Source organism: Panthera pardus, unplaced genomic scaffold (assembly GCF_024362965.1).
Source record: "Panthera pardus isolate Hobbes unplaced genomic scaffold, ASM2436296v1 HiC_scaffold_27, whole genome shotgun sequence".
Taxonomy (NCBI): Eukaryota; Metazoa; Chordata; class Mammalia; order Carnivora; family Felidae; genus Panthera; species Panthera pardus.
The window spans coordinates 78478947-78499680 of NW_026526843.1; the positions used below are offsets into that span (position 1 = coordinate 78478947).

At 45.0% G+C, this 20734-nt stretch overlaps 1 protein-coding gene across 5 annotated transcripts in view; it reads right to left on the reverse strand.

Moving 5' to 3' along the window:
• Positions 1 to 542: 542 nt before the first annotated feature.
• The window catches only part of GNL3L (G protein nucleolar 3 like), a 29062-nt gene continuing 8870 nt past the window's right edge, over positions 543 to 20734 (reverse strand). For 2 of the 5 annotated variants that reach the window (XM_019436652.2, XM_019436653.2), the window contains exons 3-16: positions 20531 to 20571; positions 19544 to 19651; positions 18668 to 18784; positions 17821 to 17904; positions 17518 to 17653; positions 16565 to 16668; positions 14681 to 14825; positions 12422 to 12509; positions 11742 to 11916; positions 11513 to 11655; positions 11071 to 11207; positions 9130 to 9257; positions 5573 to 5792; positions 543 to 4018 (exon numbers count right to left, since the gene is read on the reverse strand). In XM_019436652.2, the coding sequence (XP_019292197.1) occupies positions 3936 to 4018; positions 5573 to 5792; positions 9130 to 9257; positions 11071 to 11207; positions 11513 to 11655; positions 11742 to 11916; positions 12422 to 12509; positions 14681 to 14825; positions 16565 to 16668; positions 17518 to 17653; positions 17821 to 17904; positions 18668 to 18784; positions 19544 to 19651; positions 20531 to 20571 (1709 nt within the window). In that variant the 3' untranslated portion in view covers positions 543 to 3935. The remainder of the gene's footprint in view (positions 4019 to 5572; positions 5793 to 9129; positions 9258 to 11070; positions 11208 to 11512; positions 11656 to 11741; positions 11917 to 12421; positions 12510 to 14680; positions 14826 to 16564; positions 16669 to 17517; positions 17654 to 17820; positions 17905 to 18667; positions 18785 to 19543; positions 19652 to 20530; positions 20572 to 20734) is intronic. The other 3 variants (XM_019436656.2, XM_019436655.2, XM_019436654.2) reach the window with 3 other exon arrangements.

A 20734-nucleotide genomic window follows, 5' to 3' on the forward strand; every position in this document is an offset into this window, starting at 1 on the left:
TCTGCCCCTCTCCCACTCACACTCTGTCTCTCTCTATCAAAAAATGAACAAACGTTTAGAAAAAATTTTTTAAGAGTTTTGGAATGGAAAAAATTTTTGGAGAATGAAAAGCAGAACCACAAGCTGGGTAAAAATGTTACAAAGCATATATGATAAAGAAATAGCACTATATATATATATATATATCTATATATATATATATATATATGCAAGAGGTTTGAACACTTTGCCAAAGAACATATATGGATGACAAATAAGCACATGAAAATATTCTCAACTCACTAGTCAGTAAAGAAATGCAAATCAAAATCATTAGATACCACTACATCCTACTACAATAACTAACGTCAAAAAACTGACAATGCCAAGTGCTGGAAAAGATGTAAAACAACTTAAACTTTCACACACTAATGGGAATGAAAAATGGTACAGCTACTTTGAGAAACAGCGTAGCAGTTTCTGAGAATGTTAAACACATACTTCCCACATATGCCAGCAATCCAGCTCTTAAGTATTCTCTCAAGAAATGAAAACACAAAAAATTGCATACAAATGTTTATGGCAACTTTATTTGTGATCACCCAAAACTGGAAACCCAATATCCCTTCAACTTGGGAATAAACAAATCGTGGTACATCCATACAATGGAGTATGACTCAGACATAAGGAACTACTGATAAACCCTACAACATGGATGAATCTCGGGTGTATTGTGCTTATTGAAAGAAACCAGTCTCAAAAGGTTACATACTATAGGAGCACCTGGATGACACAGTTGGTTAAGCATTGGATTCTTGGTTTCAGCTCAGGTCATGATCTCACAGCTTCATGGTTTTGAGACCCGCATCAGTCTCTGTGCCGACAGCATGGAGCCTACTTGAGATTCTCTCTCACTCTCCTGCCCCTCCCCCACTCGTGCTGTCTCTCTCAAAACTAAACTTTAAGAAAGGCTACATATAGTATAATTCAACTTGTATGACATTCTCCGAAGGATAAAACTATAAGGATAAACAAATCAAGGTTGCCAGGAGTTAGGGGTAGAGAGGTTTTTACTGTAAGTAGCAGGAATGACTTTGTTGGTGGAGGGCAGGAAATAATGGAACTGTTCTGTACCTTGATTGTGTTGTTTACACAACTCTGCGTTTGTCAAAGCTTATAGAAATGTACACCAAGAGGAATTTTATTCTAACTTTTTTTTTAATGTTTATTTATTTTTGAGACAGAGAGAGACAGAGCATGAACGAGGGAGGGTCAGCGAGAGGGAGACACAGAATCTGAAGCAGGCTCCAGGCTCTGAGCTGTCAGCACAGAGCCCGACGCGGGGCTCGAACTCACGGACTGTGAGATCATGACCTGAGCCGAAGTCGGCCACTCAACCGACTGAGCCACCCAGGCGCCCCTCTATGTAACTTTTTAAATACAATTTTAAAAATCTATAGGCATAAAATAAGCCTACATGTTGTAGGATTCTTTTCACATGACATTCACATGAAAGCAAAACTATAGAGACAGAAAACATTATCAGTGGTTCCCAGAAACTGAAGGTAGGAATAAAAGGGTTAACTACAAAAGGCCCTAGTGTTTCAGGGATGATAGAACTATTCCATGTCATGATTGTTTTAGTAGTTCACTACTGTATACATTTGTCCAAAGTGAAATAACTTACACTATAAAGGGTGAACTTTATTGTATATACATCAAATCTTAATATTTTTTTAAATGAGGTAAATGACTCAAGAAAGAACTTTTTTAAGTTGTGATACATTGTAGAGAATCTGGAGTCCCAAATTCTTATCCCGACATGACTACTTTAGTTCTTCTGTTTGATTTAGGCCAAATCACATCCCCATGCTTTTTTTTTTAATTAAGCTCTGCACCCAACATGGGGCTTGAACTCCCCAAGATCAAATCGCATGCCTTACCAACTGAGGCAGCCAGGTGCTCCTCCCATGCTCCTTCTTACTCATTGAGATACCTCGTATGTCCAGTGCTTAGTTTCCAGTATCTTAGGAGTACTAGAAAACATTTTCATTTTTTTTTAATTTTAGAAAGAGACTGTGAATGGGAGAGAGGGGTGAATAGGAGAAGGGAGAGAATCTCAAGCAGGCTCCACGCTCAGTGCAGAGCCTGACACAGCTCAATCCCATGACCCTGGGATCATGACCTGAGCCAAAATCAAGAGTCAGATGCTCAACCAACTGAGCCACCCAGACACCTCTAGAAAACACAAAGTTCAATGAAATGCCATATAAGTTTTAAAATGGCCTTAGCTATCCTGGGATCCCATTTTTCATTGTAACATTATTTACCTGCCAGGAGAGTTTGATAAGATACTGTGAAATAAGTTGTACTCCATGCAAAGGGACTTGGAAGTAGAATTTTAGTAAGACTCTTATTTTACTGAAAAAAGCATGTATCTAAAGCTGGCACACGCATAGGCATTTAATCAATGTTAAGGAGGCAGCACAATGCAGAGGAAAGAACCTACATGCGTTTTTTATCATATCTGGTTTCCAATCCTGGCACTGTCTTGGGTACATCCTAACAACTCCCTTAGCCTATCTTTCATATGGGGAGACTAACCCCTTACTGGAATAGCTGTACTGAGGATTAAAGGAGTTAAGAGGTTTCCAGGGTTTGGTGCAGTGTGTGCTCAAGTAGTACTTAATTCTCTTTTTTGGCTGCCCCAGAATGCAGGAGTGGTCTGCACTTCCCCACCAATCAGCCTGCAGCCAAGGGCTCGCCAGTCCATCATGTGATTCTGCTCTTAGGATTTGAATAGGCAAATTAGGGGGTGACAGCATGAGGCAAGACTAAGATGTGGCTGTGGGTCCAAAGATGATGTGGAAGTTTGGGGTGGAGGACAAAGACTGAAGTGATATAACAGCCAATCCCTTCAAATCTGTTCCCAGTAGATTGCTGGGACAGAGGTTATGTACACAGCCCAAACTCTGGTAAAGTAAGATTGTTTTATCTGCTGCCATCTACTCCAGTCCCTTTCTGAGGGCCCCTTGACACTATCTTTGTCTGATGGGGTAGGCTCTCCCACAGCAGGTGGCTAATTATATTTTAATGGGGTATAGTGACTTCAACCAATGAACCCCTAAAACAGCAGCTAATGGCACCAGATCCCTTTGAATGACGGAATTCGGAATTCAAAGCTGGTGCCGGATGAGAAATGATCATGCAAGGGCTGGGCCCAGCCAGAGTGTCTCACTTCAAGGGATTCCTCCAACCCAATCTGCCTAGAAATGCCCGAAGGTGTGACTTGCCCCCCACCCCCCTGCCATGTAGCCATGCTACCAACAAGCATCCTATATTTTCCCTTCATGTAAACAAGGTAGTGTTTACCACAGCCAGGCTTGTGTTCTCTTCTTCTCTCTATCCTATCCCCAGACCCTTCCACAGACAAGGATCATCACTTCTCCCCCTACTGTCACTGCCACACAGAAGAGGATCTGCAGACTTGGTGGGAGGAAGATGCATAGCCTACAGCCCACCACAGGAATGGCTTGCCACTGAAATATGTTGCCGACTGATAAAGAAATCATCACCCTCCCAGGGACCACCAGGTTACCAAAAGCCTCACCTCTAGTTGCACATTTAGCTATTCAAGAGGGTTTTGTGAGGGCCAGTCTTCTAACCATCCTAACCTACAGGGTGGGGATAAACTGTTAGTATCAGGGATCTGCTGATAATTTTATTTCCCTTGAAAAACAGAGTAGGGGTTAAATAAAGAGTATTAGGTTTGCCAGCTCCAGCAACTTGGGACTCTTTTGTCTTGAAAAATGGAGGGAACAGTGAGAAGGGGACATGGTGGGGGAGGAGTTCTTTTAATATGCAGGTGCTTCAGGGAGAAGCACACCATTTCATCTGTATTCCATCAACCCACTGGAACTGGTGCTTGGAGGGGAAAGGGTGGTGAGATTAGTCGATCAGTCACCAGCACTGTCATCAGCGTTGCCAGAGAGGTCGAGGACAGACATCATGGAATCAGACAACTTGCTGGCGAGTTTATCTGCAGAACGGAGAAATACAAGCAGTCACTTAATGGGTGGCTTGCCAGCAGGAGGGCCTGCCAGAGCTGGCCTATATCTATCTTGATCTATATCAAACTCCCAAACTGGCTCACTTACCCCCACCACTATACAAAACAACCGGGCGGTGGGGGGGGGGGGGGGGGGGTGGCAGTCAATGCACAAGCTCACAGGTAGACTCATTTATCTACTTGTGAAATGATCACCCCAACATAGGGTCTATCTCAGAGTGTCAGACTCACTGGGCTCCAGGTATTTTTTTTTCCTTTCTAGTATCAAAACAGCAATTTTCTTTTACTGTGTTGAGCTTAGCACTCTGCTACTACCGTTAAAGCTCTCACAGCAAAGGGGTAGCATAAAGTAGGGTCTTTGAGCCTGAATGCTCACCTCCCATCCTCCAGCCTGTTCTTCAAGATTCCCCTCAGATAACATCTCCTCCAGGAAGCCTTCTCTGATCATCCCTACCCCACCACCATCTGGGTTAGGTTCACCAGGCTGGGTTAGGTTTCCCCACTCTTCTTTCTCTGTCTGTGACCAATGTCTGTTTTCTTATCTCTTCCTCACTCCCTTATAATAAGACCAGGAGTTCAAGGGTATTTCATCTCCGGATTCCCAGGACTCAGTGTGAAACCAGGCCAAGAGCAAAGAACTGGGCTTATGGGGTCAATAAATCCTAGGTTTACATCTTGGCTCCATCAAATGCTAGTTGTTTTACGTTGAGTATATCATTTAATGTCTCTGGGCCTGTTTCCTCACTTACCAAATCGGGATAAGGTTTGCAATGAGTTAGTGAAGATTAGTACAGCATGAAGACCTAAATTGGCCAACCACACAACAGACCACCATTAAAATGGAGGAAGTTCTTTTATGAATTTACATTACATATTAAATGGAAACATGATATGGCAAAACTGTGTGATCAGTTGACTAGCATCTGCATAGAAAAAGAGAATAAAAAATATATAGCTATTTGCCTGTGTACCTATCTCAGGAATGAGAAGAAATTAACTGGTCACCTCTGTGAGAAGCCCTAGATGACTAGGAGATTGGGAGGAGAGAAACATTTCACTGTATATCCTTTTGTACCTTTCAGATTTTGAGTACATTGCCTACTGATACAGTAAACATTATATATAATCTCTAAGTTCCGTAGAAAGCAACTAACACATAAATGGTAGCTATTTGATACACAGACTAGGTTCTCCAAGTGTGGTTCCCAGAGGCACAACATCAGCATCCACCAGGAACCAGTTAGCAACACAAATTCTCAAGTGCTATGGCCAATATACTCAATCAGAAACTCTGGGGGTGGGTTCCAGTAATCTGTGTTTTAACAAGCCTTCCAGGTGATTCTAATAATAAGCTATAAAGTTTGAGAACCACTGTGCTAATAGGTGAGCCTCCAAACCTATGCCCCCTAACCAGGGTTAGCCTTGCGCTGGACACATGTAAATGTTCGCTCAAGAGCCCCTAATCAAGGCCTAAGTGGGCATTTTTGGAGCATGGGTAAGAGGGGTATGGTCAGGTGCCCCCACCAGTACGCTTCTGCATCTTCTTCTTATTCTTCAGGGCAAATGCCAGAGCCTGGCCCTGCTGCAGGGGGTCTGTCTCCATGATCCTCTGCAGCATTGGACGGCGGTCCACAGGGCAGATGTCCACAGTGCTATTATTCCTGAGGCGGTGGTCCACATTGCGTTTAGCCCACCCCATCTGATGACGGTTTGGATTGGTGCAATACCCAGTAAGATCTCCAATCTGGAGAGAGAGAGGGACAACAGTGAGGTCTGGGTCCTCCAAAGACTTCTGCAGAGGAGGCAGGGACAGATTTGCTTAAGAATAGGAATCCTGGGGTACCTGGGTGGCTCAGCGGGTTAAACATCTGACTCTTGATTTCGGTTCAGGTCAAGATCTCACGGTTTGTGAGTTTGGGCCCCATGTTGGGTTCTGCACTGAGAGTGCAGAGCCTGCTTAGGATTCTCTCTCTCCCTCTCTCTCTGTTCCTTCCTGCTTGTGTTCTCTCTCTCAAAATACATAAACTTAAAAAAGAACAGGTAGAACTAAGCTCCAAGTCTGGCTCTATCACAAACTAGAAGGTGCTTCAGTTAATCTCTCAGCTGCAGTTTGATCATCTGTCAAATGGGATAGACAATGGGTAGCTTGCATGGCTTTTACAAGAATAAAATTTAAAAAACTAGTTACTTGATTAATGACAATTGGTATTATGATGATTCCTTTTTTTTTAACTCAAGTTAATTAACATACAGTGTAGTCGTGGTTTAAGGAATAGAATCCAGCGGTTCATCTTATATGACACCCAGTGCTCATCTCCACAAGTGCCCTCCTTAATGCCCATCACCCCTTTAACCCATCCCCCACCCACCTCCCTTCCAGCAATCCTCAGTTTGTTCACTCTGTATTTGAGTCACCTGTGGTTTGCCTCCCTCTGCTTTTATCTTATTTTTTCTTCTCTTTCCCTATGTTCACCTGTTGTTTCTTAAATTCCACATGACTGAAATCATATTTGTCTTTCTCTGATTGACTTATTTTGCTTAACATAATACCCTCTAGTTCCATCCATGTTGTTGCAAATGGCAAGATTTCATTCTTTTCCTTTGCCAAGTAGTACTTCATTGTATCGGCTTTATCTATTCACCAGTTGATGAAAATTTGGGTTCTTTCCATAATTTGGCTATTGTCAATAGTGCTGCTATAAACATTAGGGCACATGTGTCCCTTCAAATCAGCATTTTTGTATCCTTTGGATAAATACCTAGCAGTGCAATTGCTGGGTCATAGGGTAGTTCTATTGTTAATTTTTTGAGGAATCTCCATACTGTTTTCCAGAGTGGCTGTACCAGTTTGCATTCGCACCTGTAGTGCAAAAGGGTTCCCCCTTTTTCCACATCCTTGCCAACATCTGTTGTTCCCTGAGTTGTTAATTTTAGCCACTCTGCCAGATGTGAGGTGGTATCTCATTATGGTTTTTATTTGTACTTCCCTATGATGAGTGATATTGAACATCTTTTCATGTGTGTAGATATATACACACACATATACGTATTAACTCATTTAATCCTTGTAACAATGCTATGACAAACAAGGCACCTAAGGTCACACAACTAGTAAAGAGTGGAATAAATACGAACCCTAGCAGTCACGCTTATATGTATGTATGACTACCCACCACCCTATAGTGGAGAAAAGGCAAGACTACCAAACTACACAATTCTGGGGTTGCAGCCGGGGGCACCATTCACAATATAGCACATCTAAATGGTATCTCCCAGAGTTGTACAATGAAGTGGTCCTACTCAGGTTCCCTGAACCTGAGTCTGAAACCTGTAGCATAGAGTGGGGAACTACTATAGGTCCCTGAGGAAAAATGGTATGTCCTGGGGCTTATGGGCTCATTAAGAAGTATTACCAGAGGATGGCCTTAAACATACAACTTTACACTGGTTTTCCTGTAAGCACCAGGGGAATGTTTAAAATTGTGTGAGGATGAGAATGGCGTGATTCCTGCCACTACCTCAGTGCAGGCCTCATCATCTCTTATAGAATACAGATGACAGTTTCCTTCCTTGAACCCCTGCCTCCACCCTGCTCCCTCTCTTTCTAACCTGATTTTTACTCCGGCCACCAGAGTGATACCTATAGTACACAAACCTAACCACGTCACTTCTTTGCTTAAGAAACCCTTCCAAATGGTATGTAGCCATCAAAAAGAAAGGACAGCTCTTTAAGTAATCACGTGAAACAATCTACAAGATGATTTTGTAAGTGACATAAGCAAAATACGGAATAATATAAATACTATGCTATTATTTGAACTAAAACAGATCTCTGTATCTCCTTACACATATATATGTGTGTGCATAAAGATGGAATAGCTCTGAAAGGACATTCAAGTCTGTCACCAAGGAGGGGACAAGGTGGCTGGGAGACAGATGCCAGAGAAACTTTTCACTGCATACCCTTTAGTACCTTTTAAATTTTATGCCATGTACACATATTACCTAGTCGAAATATAAATGTAAAGATATTTTAAATAAAATCAGAAAAAAAGGAAAATGCTTTGACAGAAAAAAATAACCAACTTTCAGTGTTTTCCTAATACCCATGGCTTAAAGTCAAACTCAAGGACTGCTGTAATCTGATTCCAGATTCATCTTTCCTTGCCTCCATTCTCATTCCAACTACTCTGCACCACAAACGATTTCCCTAAAACACCACACTATCTCCTTTTTGGGCCTCGGCATAAGCACTGGCTGAGCTCCTAGCCATCGGCTGCTGTCCCCCCACCCCCTGCAACTTGCCCAGAGAATTCCTCAGCCTCCAAGAGGTGACGCAAGCATCAAGGCCTCCAGCAAGACTTCCTTGATTCACAAGTAGCATAGTTACAGCCCTCAGATCCATGCTTTCCCAACCTCTGCTCCCACCTCTAGTCTGTGTGTCTCCCATAACAGTACAGATGTCTGTATCTAAAACCCATTAAACTGCAACCTCTCAAAGGGCAGAGATAGGAGGACTAGCAGAAGAAGCTGAAAAGAGCCTCCAGGAATCATAGCATGGCATATTGAGTTGATCATGTAGGTGCTGGGGAGCCGTAACAGGGGAGGTGACATGGTCAGACTGGGCCATTAGAAACCATGGGACATATGTCCAAGTGAGAAAAGGTTAGAAGCTTAGACTAGGGTTATAGAAAGGGTAGGGATCAAAAGAAGCGGATAGTTTCTCAAGAGACTTAGGAGAGAGAGGCCATAGGACTTACTGACTGACTGTATGGGACACTGGATGCTAGTTGGAAAGAAGAGTCAAGGATAACCAGGTTTTCAACTTGAACAACTGGGTGGCCAAATGGGGATACTTATTCTCTAGGCTGGAGCCAGGCAGGCAAAGCTCCTTGAGAGAGTATGCCTCTTCCTTGGACCTGCCATTGCCTGGCAAAGGATACACACCACCTGACACCCAGGGAGCCCACAGGAAGTGAATGAATGACCTACATCTCCCCACCATTATAGGCAAACCTTGTGGTAGCCAGGCAGAGCCCTGGGTAGAGGAGAGGGTTGCTATGAATAAAGAGGATGGGTACCTTATACACGGTGGTTTTATTTTCCATGGCATCTGCTATTTTCATCATCGGAGAATGGAGCCACTTGATCTCCATTTCAAGCGGGTCCACATCACCCAACAGTTCATCTGATTCTCCAGTGGCCAAGCCTTTAACACAACCAAAACCACTGTCAGGGCCCTAGCTCCTTCCTGTGGCCAGGCCCCTGATCCCCACTCATCAGGCCTCAGTGGAAAGGATATGTGGACACTGCCCAAGGGAGTTGGAAAGGAAGACTCTTTCATTCCTGCTGGGAGGACACATGTCAAAGGATTAAAGGCATGTGAGGATTAAATTCACCTGCTGGGAGCTGTTCTTGGAGCCTTACCTTCCTCATCTGGAAAATGAGAATACCACAAGTCTATGACATAAGGCTGCCGTCACAGCAGAGGATGCCTGAAATGCACTGGTCTGAGACACTGCTCAGTAAATGGCAGCCACTGGGTTTCCCTCCCTAAGACCAGGCCTCTCTCCCCCTCGCTCTGGCCCCTTGCCTGGAGTTGGTCTCCACTGCAAACCATTAATGTAACCCATTGCCCTGGGCCCACATTATCCCACCTACTTCTAAACTTTGCCCCTATCCCTTTCCTCTAATCCCTACTCACTCTTCAAGATACAACACTAGGACCAACTCTTCTAGGAAACTCTCACCATTAATTTCTCCCTCTCCTCAATTTCCCAGACCTCAATATTTTGCCAAAGCACATTCTCAGTGATGGAGCCCCTTTTGCCCTCACATGCAGCCAGGGTCAAGCATCATCATAAGAACGTGAGCTCTAATTCTCCCCAACTGCCCACTTGGTAGAAGAGGGAAGTAAAGTTCTGAAAGGCAATGGACATGCCTAAAGCCACATGGAGAATAAACTCTAGAGAAAGCAAGTCTCCTTGCCCTCATCTAAACTCCAAGGCCTTTTAGGCCCAGAGAAGGAAAGCAAGTGGCCCTCAAGAGAAACAAAGAAACCAGAAGGCAGGCCAGCTAGGGCTTTTTCCACTACCCCAGACAGGTCCAGAGAACACTGGGCACCTTTCCTAGGTGAGATAGAGATGGGGGGGAGGAGCCATAAGACAAGTTTGCAGATAGTAGTATCTGAAAAGAACAAACTTCCTACAGAAATTTCTGAAAGCCACACCTCTGAACCCCAGCAAATGATCATCTTAATAACACCTAATACTCACCAAGCATGTACTATAAGCCAGGCACTGCTCCAAGTGTTTTTACATATTAAGTAAGTCTTCACGAACAACTTATCGGGTGAGTGCCACTGTCCCCATTTTATAGATGATGTCATTGAGACATGGAAAAATTAAGTAACTTATGCAGCATCACACAGCTAGCAAGAAACAAAACTTGGATTTGAATCCAGGCAATCCATTTTTTAACCACTTAGCTACACTGGGCTAGGACTGTCTTAGACCACAGGGCAGAAGAGCTACTTTAAATGCCACCTCTGCCTGCCACTGACCAGGCACCATTCAGCAAGTATCACCTTTCTGTGACTCAGATGTCTCCCTGCCAATGGGGGTAAGAATGAAAATCTAGGAATGGACATGCAATGGTTGAGGCAAAGCCTAGGGCAACAAGAGAGAAGGGGTTTTGCATAGGAGTGTCTTAGTCCATTCCAGGTCCCAAGAGATGGGGAAAGGACCCTCATATTTCCTGAGCACCCCACTGTGTACATAGTACTTTGCTGACTTTTTTCCTATCTACCAAAAGACCACAACCACCCCCATGGTCCAGATTAGAATTCTCCACCTTGTGGGAGAAAACATTAAGCTTAGAGTTGGTTAAACAATTTTCTCAAAGCCAGAGTAGGGCCAGGGCAGGGGCGGGGATCAAACATGGGATTTGTTGTTGGGTCCGTGTGGCTCCCACCCAGGGCAAGACAAAGTGCTGGGCAGGCCATTCCACTTGCCCCCACTTACATTCCATGGTATCTTCATTGGCCTGCTCGGTATCCTCAATGTCAAAGACTTCAGTCATCTCCTTAATGATCTCAGCACTGAGATGAGCAGGCAAAGTGTGGGTGGCAGGTGGGAGTGTATAGAAGCTGATCTTCCCACTGCATTGGGAGGTGGGAGGAAATTGGTGATATCATTAAGAGAACAAATGACCAAAGAGAGGATGAGTTCCCAAGTCAGAAACAATGAGGAACAACAAGAAAACCCACAGTAGCTTCAGAACAACAAGTTGAGTTTCTGGATAACCACTGGCCATAAATTCCTGATCAGAACATGACCTGGTGCCTCAGCCTTCCCCTGCCCTAGGACCCAGGATGTCAGGCTGTCCATCACTAAACACAGATGCACCCCTTTGTGGAGCATGACTCTCAGCAGGTCTCACCCTGACTCCTAGCCCCGTCCTCACCTCACCCAGTCAGCCAAAACAGCTTTGGCTGCCTGTTCCTGACTGTATACGCCTCCCTTCTTCTTCTTCCCCAGGCGGTGAGCCACCGCAGTCAGAAAGTGCTCAGTGGTCTGGAACCCAGAGATCCCATAATAGCTGGAAATCTGGTGAAGAAAGAAGGAAGAGAAACAATGAGGAAAATTGAGGGGCCCTTGGAATGAGGCAGGGTATGAGCTAGAGCCTTCTGTACCTCCTCCATGTTACAGCGCTGCAGGATGGTCTCTACTGGGGTCACAGGGTCTGCCAACTTCTGTACATGGATGCAGTTGCGCAGGATGGTGCCCACCTCTGAGTTTGGTCCTGGGACAATGCCTGGGGCATCCAGCAGCCTGATGAACTTGTCCAGATAGACCTCCTGCATGAACCTAGGACAGAAAAGAGGAGATAAGAGAGAACACAAGACACTGATGAGCCGGGATGTGTCTGGTATCCTCTAGGCCCCAGGCACACAGCTGGGAGAGGGGTGAGGGGAAGATAGCATACAGATTAAGATGAAGAGATGTGGGGCTGGGGCTCTGCGGCCTACAAACCTGGGACTAATTCTAGTCTAGTCCCTGGCAGTGAGGACTAAGCTGTAAGACCATGGACAAGCTTCTGACTCTCTGAGTCTCTGTTGCTTCATCAAAGAAATAGAGTTGCTTATCTATAGCCCAATCTTGCATGGCTGCTAAGAGACCTCAAGGAGCTAAGGGGGAAAGCACCCAGCTCAGTACCTGGCCCACACCAAGGGCTGTTAGTGAGACTCCCATGCCCAGAGGAAGAATCAGAGACTGGGCCAAGATAAGGAAAGGGGCAGGGGCTGAAGTCATGGGAGATGGAGGAATGGTAGGGTAAAGGAGCTGTGGAGTCAGGGAACAGGCAGGTGCTTACTTGGTGACCCCAGGAACAGCTCCCACACTGCATGCACGGCTGCGTTTCAGGCTATTGATCAGGCTGCTCTTCCCAACATTGGGAAGGCCTATAAAGGAACAACAGATGGCTCAGGGCAGGAAAGGCCCTCAGGAACACTTGGGCCAGCCTGTGTCCAGGCAGGAACAATGACCAAGCCATGGGGAAGCCAAAAACAGGGCGTGGCCTCCTACCTTCCCATCCCAGGCCCTGGCCAAGCCCCAACATGGCCTTCCTAACCCTTTCCTCCATTTGTGACCATACTGGGTAAACATGTCACTCTCTAGATGTGACACTCACCTCCCACCTACAACCAGCTTGGGAAAGGTGCTCAATGCAAGGCCTCCATAACATGATCCAACAGAAGGTAGATATCAGGACGTGTCCGTGAAACAAAGAACCATCTGTCCTGGTGTAAAATTCACCTGGTGGGGAATGGGAGGGCCCTCTCCAGATGTCAGTCTCTCAGTGCAACTGTCTGCCTGTGGTGCATGTTTTTCTGTTCAAGCATCTGTGAGCACCTTTAGGCCTGTGGATGTCTTTGTGTGCTACTCCCTCACCAGGTCTCTCATTCTCACCATTATCTTTCTCTGTGTGCTAGAATTTATACACAGACCACTCTCTCACGGATGTGCCTATGTGTATGTACTCCTCATACGTAGAAGTCTGTACGTCAATGTGTGTGTGTGCGCGCACGCATCACAGGCGTGTGTGCGCGCGCGCACACACACACACACACACATGCATATCTCGGTTGTCCTCATTCTAAATGTTACTATTTACTTTTCCATTTTTACTTTCTCCCACTCAGTCTTTTTCTCTATCATATATGTCTTTCTTTGTGTATCTCTATCTAAACACCTATTTCTCTGCTGATTTGTCTCCTTATCTCTCATTCTAGCCATTGTCCTTTCTGGTTGTCCTCACCCCACCAATTCTGCCTCTTTTTAATTCCCTCTATGCCAACTTCTCCCAGTCTCTTTTGGTGTTCCTTCTCTCCATGGGCTTGTCTCTGTGTATGCCTCTGTACGTGTTTCACTATGTCTTCTTCTGTCTCCCTGTCTACATCCCTAACCCCTCTCTCTATCTTTATTTCTCTATGAATATACATCTATCTCATCATAGACACGTTTGTATATTTGTCTCCTTCTATGACTGGGTATGTGACTGTGTCTGAGGGTTAAGCGTACCTGGGCACGTGTCTCTCTGTGCCTCTATTTGTTTTGCAGGGAGCAAAGTTGGGATGAGTGTGTAGGAAGAACTTGGTTTGCATATATTTTGCCTCTGGGTCTGGATATGTTTGCACAAGTATAGATCTGTACATGTATTTGTGGACCTGCATGTGTTCACAGGTGTGTGTGTGTGTGTGTGTGTGTGTGTGTGTGTGTGTTCCTCCATGTCCACTTCTTTGTTCCTGGCTCTTTCCATGTGTACCTCCCTCTCAATCTCTATCCCTGTGTCTGACTTTCTCATTCTTTCTTTGGTATGGAGTTCTGTCTCTCTAGATGCATGGAGTGTCTAGCCCTCTTATGTGTCTTTCTGCAGGTCTCTGTGCACATGTCTGTCTCTATGTTGCTTCTGGTATCTTTTTGTTTTCATTATCTCCCTCTCTCTACATGCCTCTGTCATTTAAATCCATCTTTCCTTTCTACTCCCCACCAATCCCACCATTTCCCAGTTCTTTTTCTAGGTCTATTCAGGTCTGTATATCTATACCTTTTTCTCAGTGTCCAACTCTCTCCAACGTCTTTCTCTCTTGGCTTTACTTCCTCTCCCTGACAGTCTATCTCTTTTTCTCTCAATTTCCCTATTCTCTCCCCATCATCCTTCCTTTAGTGCCCTGGGTTCCATACAGGCCCAAGTTTGAGCATCAGCTCTACCTTGCCTCACACAGCGTTGATCCCCCCACAAGTCCCTTTCCCTTATCTGGGCCTCAGTGTTCTTATCTGTAAAAGAGATATGTTCACCCCTCCCTCCCCCAACAGTTCTGGTAGGATGAGATGGCACCAACACCAAGCATAGCCCTGTGTATTTGGTCCCTAGCTCTAATACTCAATGCATGGTGGTGATTCTGAGTATGCCTTCCTACATTCACCAATACATATCACAAATCACAAAACCCTTCCTGAACTGCTCCTCTCTTCCCCAGAAGGGTAACGTGAAGCTCCCAGAGTCCTTCACCCAGCAAAACCCCTGCCCAAGGAAGGAGCCTGAGACCCATGACCTCCCTCTAGGCCTTACCCACAACACCCACACGAATATGGGTGCGCACTTCACCAAGGCGGCAATAATTCCCCAAAACCCTCATGAGGTTTTCAGCTCCAAAGCAGGCTTTGCTTTTCAGCAGTGACTCAGAGGCTTGATCCACTGGCACAGTGCAACGATTCTGGAAAATGAGGGGTTATTACAGAAGAGGCATCAGGTGGGAAATGTGGTCTGAGTCCAGATTTCCAGCTTCAGTGAAACTTTCAGGGCCACCTCCCTGTGATCACCAAGATCCCCAAGGCTGAAACTGAGGGCTTCTCACACAGGTCCTGAATACCTGCCATTTCCCTGCTTGCACAAGGCCTCTTTCTCCACTGTCACTGCATCTTCAGTCTTCTCTGTCCTTCCCTCTCTCTAGACACACAGATCTCTTGCCTCCTTCAGCAGGGGAAAGACAGCATCCTGGCCTCTAGTCAAGCCAGGTTTGAATTCCAGCTCTGCCTCTCACAGGTGTGTGTGCATCAAATCCTGTTCCCCTTCTCTGGGCCTCAGTGCCCTCATCCACAAAACAGGTACACTACCTTCCCTGCCTGTGTTGGCAATATAGTGCCTGGCCCATAGCCTACTTTCCCTTGATCCCTCACATAGGACAAAGCCACTCCAGCCTCCAACTCCTTACTCCTGATGCCCTTCCATCTCTTCCTCTTTCCTTACTCACCCAACACAGCAATGCAAAATAGGAATTAAGCTAAATATCCATCAGTAAGAAATAGGTTAAGGAAATATATCCTTAAAGTGGAATACAAATGAAAGAGAGATGTCAGAAGAGGATGCTCACCACGTTTTTTTTGCCATAAAGAAGGCCAAAAATTATAAATGAGATATCAGGTTTCTCCCAAATGAGTAAAGATTAAAAGCTTTAATGATATCAAATGTTGGAAAGGATGTAGGGAAATAAGCCCTCACACATTCATCTACCCCAGTAGTAGGTAGATAAATTGGTATAGCCACTAGAAGAGAGGCAATTTGTCAGTGTCTGGGAAACTGTAAAATACATAAAGTATATGACCTAGCCATTCCACCTCTTAGTACCCAACCTATACAAACACTCACCCACCAGCCAAGATAACATGTGCAAGGGTGTGTGTTAAAGTACTGCTTAGAATGATTAAAAATTAGAAACTAACTTTATTTAGCATAAGAAAAGTACACCTCTACAAAAAATTTGCCACAAAAAAAAGCAAGCCCCAGGATGACACATATGAATGACACTTCCAAACACTTCCTTCTCTATTTCTCTCTATATATACATCTACATACATATAAAACAAAGAAAAACATCTGAAAAAACAGCCACCAAGCTAACAATGGTGGTTACCTGTGGGTATGGATAAAGGAAATTGGAATTAAGGATACTGGTGAAAAGTCACTTAAGCTGTCTATAATTGCTTTTATTTTTTCTACTTTAGGAAATTCTACACCTTAGTGCAAAACTGAAAACATGTCCTGCGACACTCAGTTTCTCTCCTCAGAAGCAACCATGTTACTATAATACTTTAACATTTTACAACAAAACTGTGTTTCTGTGTTAATGATATAATTAGAAAGTAGTGTGATTTGTGTTAAACAGAAAAATGGAGACTTTTTTTAAAAGTTAACAAATAGCTATATTTTCCAAATTTTCTAGGGACAGTATGTATTATCCTTATATATAGGGAAAAAAAGATTTTCCAAAAATCTAAAATATAGAAAGGAGTAAAGTGAAACAAATATTAAAAAGTCATCTAGTAAAGCAAAAAGCTCAAAGTTGAGGCCCAGTTCAATTACCAAAGGGCTGGAGGCCATAGTCCAAGTTATGACCCTCCAACCCTGGCCCTAGGGTACCCTGAAAGAGGCTAAATGCCCCTAGCTCCAGCTTACCAGGTTTTTGACCTGATGCTGTGTGCTGGCCTTGAAAGCCACCGTTGGCAGCTCATTCCGAAGGTAATCAAGCCACTTCTCCACAACCTCTTTGGGGACCAAGTCTGGGTAAAATAGAAAAACATAAGACTTAGTAAGGAGAACATCACTTTGATGGCTCACTCCAAATATACATCCACCCACACCAAGGCTAGGCCCACCTCCTGCCAACAGATGTCTCTCCCTCACCCTACCAGTACCTGTCCAGTTCCCAGGTTATAATTAGAAAGGACAATTTACTCTAGGGGACCAGTTGGCCCTCCGTGAGGGGACCTCTGTCCCTTACGGAATTAATTGTTTGGTCCCAGATGCCTTCCTTCCAAGCAAGGCTTCCTGAAGATTTGTTTCCCATCCTCTCTGTGGATCATTCTAGGTTGGGCCAAATGTCAAGAATAACTCTGAAGAGAAGATGGCTACCATTTGTGGAGTACTAACCATGCATATACCAAGCATTTTATCATGAATTCTCACAGCAACCCTATGAGGCTGGAACAATCACAGCCCACTATACAGCTGGAGAAATGGAAGCTCTGAGGTGACATGACTTGTCCAAGATCCTAGTGAAAATGACAGTACAACTGAGATATGACTCAGATCTCAGTGACTCAAGCCCATGTGATCTTGTGCCCTAGTCTTTGGGTTCCAGCTTAGGGTAGACAGGAACTCTCCCAACTTCTGTTATACGGGGTGTGTGTGTGTGTGTGTGTGTGTGTGTGAGTGTGTGTGTGTGTGTGTGTATCTTTCAACAATTAACTTTACCTCTCAGATTCCCGGCTTTAAAAACTGGATAAGAATTCCTACTTTGCAAAACTGTTATAACTACCCTTGAGTTGCTGAGTCTCAGGGTCTGGTTGGAGCTAGTCTTTCAAGGTTTGGTCCCTGCCCTGCCTTATCCAATTCTGCCCAACACCTACCAATCTTGTTCAAGACCAGGACCAGCTTCTTGTTGCCTTCTGCCTGCAGGACAGCCTCCTCCATTTGGAAACAGCGACAGCCCAATGGGTCTCTGGCATCCAGGACTTCCAGAATCACATCAGAGTATTCCACCACCTTCAGAGCAGAGGACAGAGGATGAAGGCAAGGAAAGCACTGGGTATCAATCACAAAGGCCCAGGAAAGAAAAGGTCTCCATCTCAGTCAGGAAAAACAGAAATGGAGAAGAGATGGGACAGGATTGGTGCCCTCCCTAAAGAGCCTTAAGAAATGGGTCCCAATACCTTACGGAACTCCTTGTAATAAGCCTTCCTTGTAGCCTCATCATCCAATTGAGGAAACATATTTAATTCCTGCAAAACTTCCTCCTAAAGGGAAAAAAACAGAGAGAGGGAAGAAAGAGGGAGTGAAAGTCAGGTCTTTGGAAACCATGACAGGCTGAGGGAGCCATGGGAATCCCAGCCCACCAAAGAGTAACTCTGACCAGCCAATAAAGCTGGGAACTGGAAGAATGGATAGAGCCACATGGTGCATGTATGCATGGTGCAGGCACATGTGTGTGCCTGTGTGTAAGTACGTGCTCAAGTACTAGCTAGAGACCTGAGTATGCATCTGTGTATGTAAGGAAAGAATGTGAGAGGGAGGTATAAGTGAGAAAAACAACCTGTGGGGGGAACATGGGATGGAAGAGGCAAAATATGCACTTTATGTTAGAAAAGGAACTTTGAATTGGAAAGTGCATATTCTGTGAGATGAGAATATGTGCCAGAAGGGCAGTAAGAAGTCCAAGAAGGAAGATGGCACCCCCCTCACACGCACTTTTCTGTTAACACTTCCCTCACACTTATACCTTCTCTCCCCCACTGTCCCCTGGTCTTAGGTCTCCCTTCTCCTACTCCCAACCCCATCTTTGGGTTCCAGCTTAGGGGTTTTCCAGTCACAGATAAGGCTCGAAATGGCCATCTGCCTCCCTCTCATCCCTCCCTTCTTCCCTTTCCACAGTTTCCGATCTTCACTGCACTAATTCCCTACTTCCCCTCCAACAATCTCACATCCTCCTTCTTTCCCTTTCAAGATGCTTCTGAGCAAACCCAAACCAGTCTTACCCAGAAGCAAAGGCTGCTCTCTTACCTTGTGCTCAAACTCCTCCTGGCGTTGCAGGGCATCCTGACAATAGCTCTCGATGGTCCTACGTCTGTGTCTCTCTTGCTCCCGTGCAGCCTGTTGCTTCTCCCTCATCTCCTCAACCTAAGAAGTGAACACACACCAGGACTACAGCTGACTAGATCTGTAGCCTAAGGGAGGGATAGGAGACCTTGAATAACAGGGAGCAGGTGACAGAGGGAAAAAACAGTGTTGATATGGCAGAGGTAGGAGGAACAGGGATACAGGGAGAAAACAGATATAACAGCAGGGGATAAGGGGCTTGAGAGAAAGGAAACAAGAGATGAAGGAAGGGAAAGTGTGGCAGAGAACAAAAGAAAGAGGGCATGTGAAGCTGAGAATGTGTTCTAGGAAAAGGGAACCAATTAAGACTAGAGGGAGAAAAGAGGACAAGCTCCTGGGATGCTCCATCATTTAAAGAGCAAGAAAATGAAGCAGCAGCCAAGGAGACTGGAAGAGAGGAAGGAAAACATCTAGGAGAGTGAAATGACAAGAAAGTCAAAGGGAGGGTGTTTCAAAGAAAGCATGGTCTCAAATCCTGAGAATTCAGATGAGATGACAGAAGGAAACTATCCATGAGTGTGACTATCCATGAGTGTGATGTCAGAGAATGAGCGGACAGTGAGGCTGACAGGATTCAGCGGAGCAGCAGGGCAGCAATGGACTGGGAGGTGAGCAAATGGAGACACTTAAATCAAGTATCAAAGTGACTACCTTCTCTTCTTTATTCTGCAAACAGCCTCAACAACCCTAACAACTCTGGTCTTTGCCCTTCCCTTCACCACTTCTGTGGACCTGGCAGTCAGGACAGGCCCTCTCTCTCCCCCAAGGTCAAGGGCTTACCCTCTTCTTCTTTAATTCAGCCTCCCGACTGGCATGATCATTGGAGTGAACAAACTGGGGAGCAGAGGCTACTTTGGAAGCTGCTTTCTTTCCATTCTGCTTTGTAGGCTGGTCACCGCACAAGAGGAAACAATCAAACAGAGCTAATGAATCCATAGAAATCACCCATCCTGGAGGGTTGCTCAAAAGTAAGCAAAAAGAAAGGCTCCTTTCCCACAGGTCTGCCCATCTGGCTCGAGAGAGACCCTCCCTCTCCTAGACAGGGGTTGACTGAGGAACCCCAGGAAAGGTGGAGACAAATGGAAAAGTTTCCCAATTAAAGGCCAAGAGAAATGCTAAGTAGCTCTCAAAGTGTGGTTCTTGGACCACAGCAGTGACATAACCTGGGAACTTGTTATAAATGTAAATTATGGAAGGCCATGACAGACCTACTGAATCAGAAACTCAAGGCTGGAGGCTAGCAATCTGTGTTTTAACCAGCCCTCCAGTTAATTACCCAAAACTAAAAAAGTGTGAGAACTTTAACACACTAAAATTTAAGAACACTGCTCTGGACCATCTTACTTGTCTACACCTTTCCTAGCAGGACCAGGATCTGGAGCCAAAGATTATATTTTGGCCTCCCTCCTCAACAAGAGCAATTGGGACTTGGGAACCAGACATACTCAAGTTCCAGCTGTGCTACCTTGAACCTAGGAACTTTCTCACTAAGGCTGTTTCCTCATCTTAAAAATGGGACAATCGCAATCCCTACACCAGGGTAACTCAAGCACAAAGCAGTACATGGCTTGTGGTGGAAACTTAATAAACGCTGACTCTGTACTGCAGCCAACCAGAGAGGGGGGAAAAGCCAGATCCTCTAATTCCAATGTGGTGCTCTATCTGGAATGATCCAACATCTACTGGCATTTGTAGGCCTCTTCCAGGGCAGGCAGTCCTGAACTACCCACAATGGGTATAGCTTACCTGAGGGTGGAGCCAACTTACCTTCTTGCAGCCTTTGGAACCTTTACCTGGTTTTTTATTTTCTACAAAAGAAAAAAAAAGCCATTATCCACCTACCCAACATCTGTTTATACCTTAATCAAAGTCAAGTCACACTGGGAACCTAAGGAGGATTCAGATACCATGTCTGTCCAGGCTCAGAACAAGAAAGACATGAAGATGGCAGCAACAGGGTCAGAGGAAGTA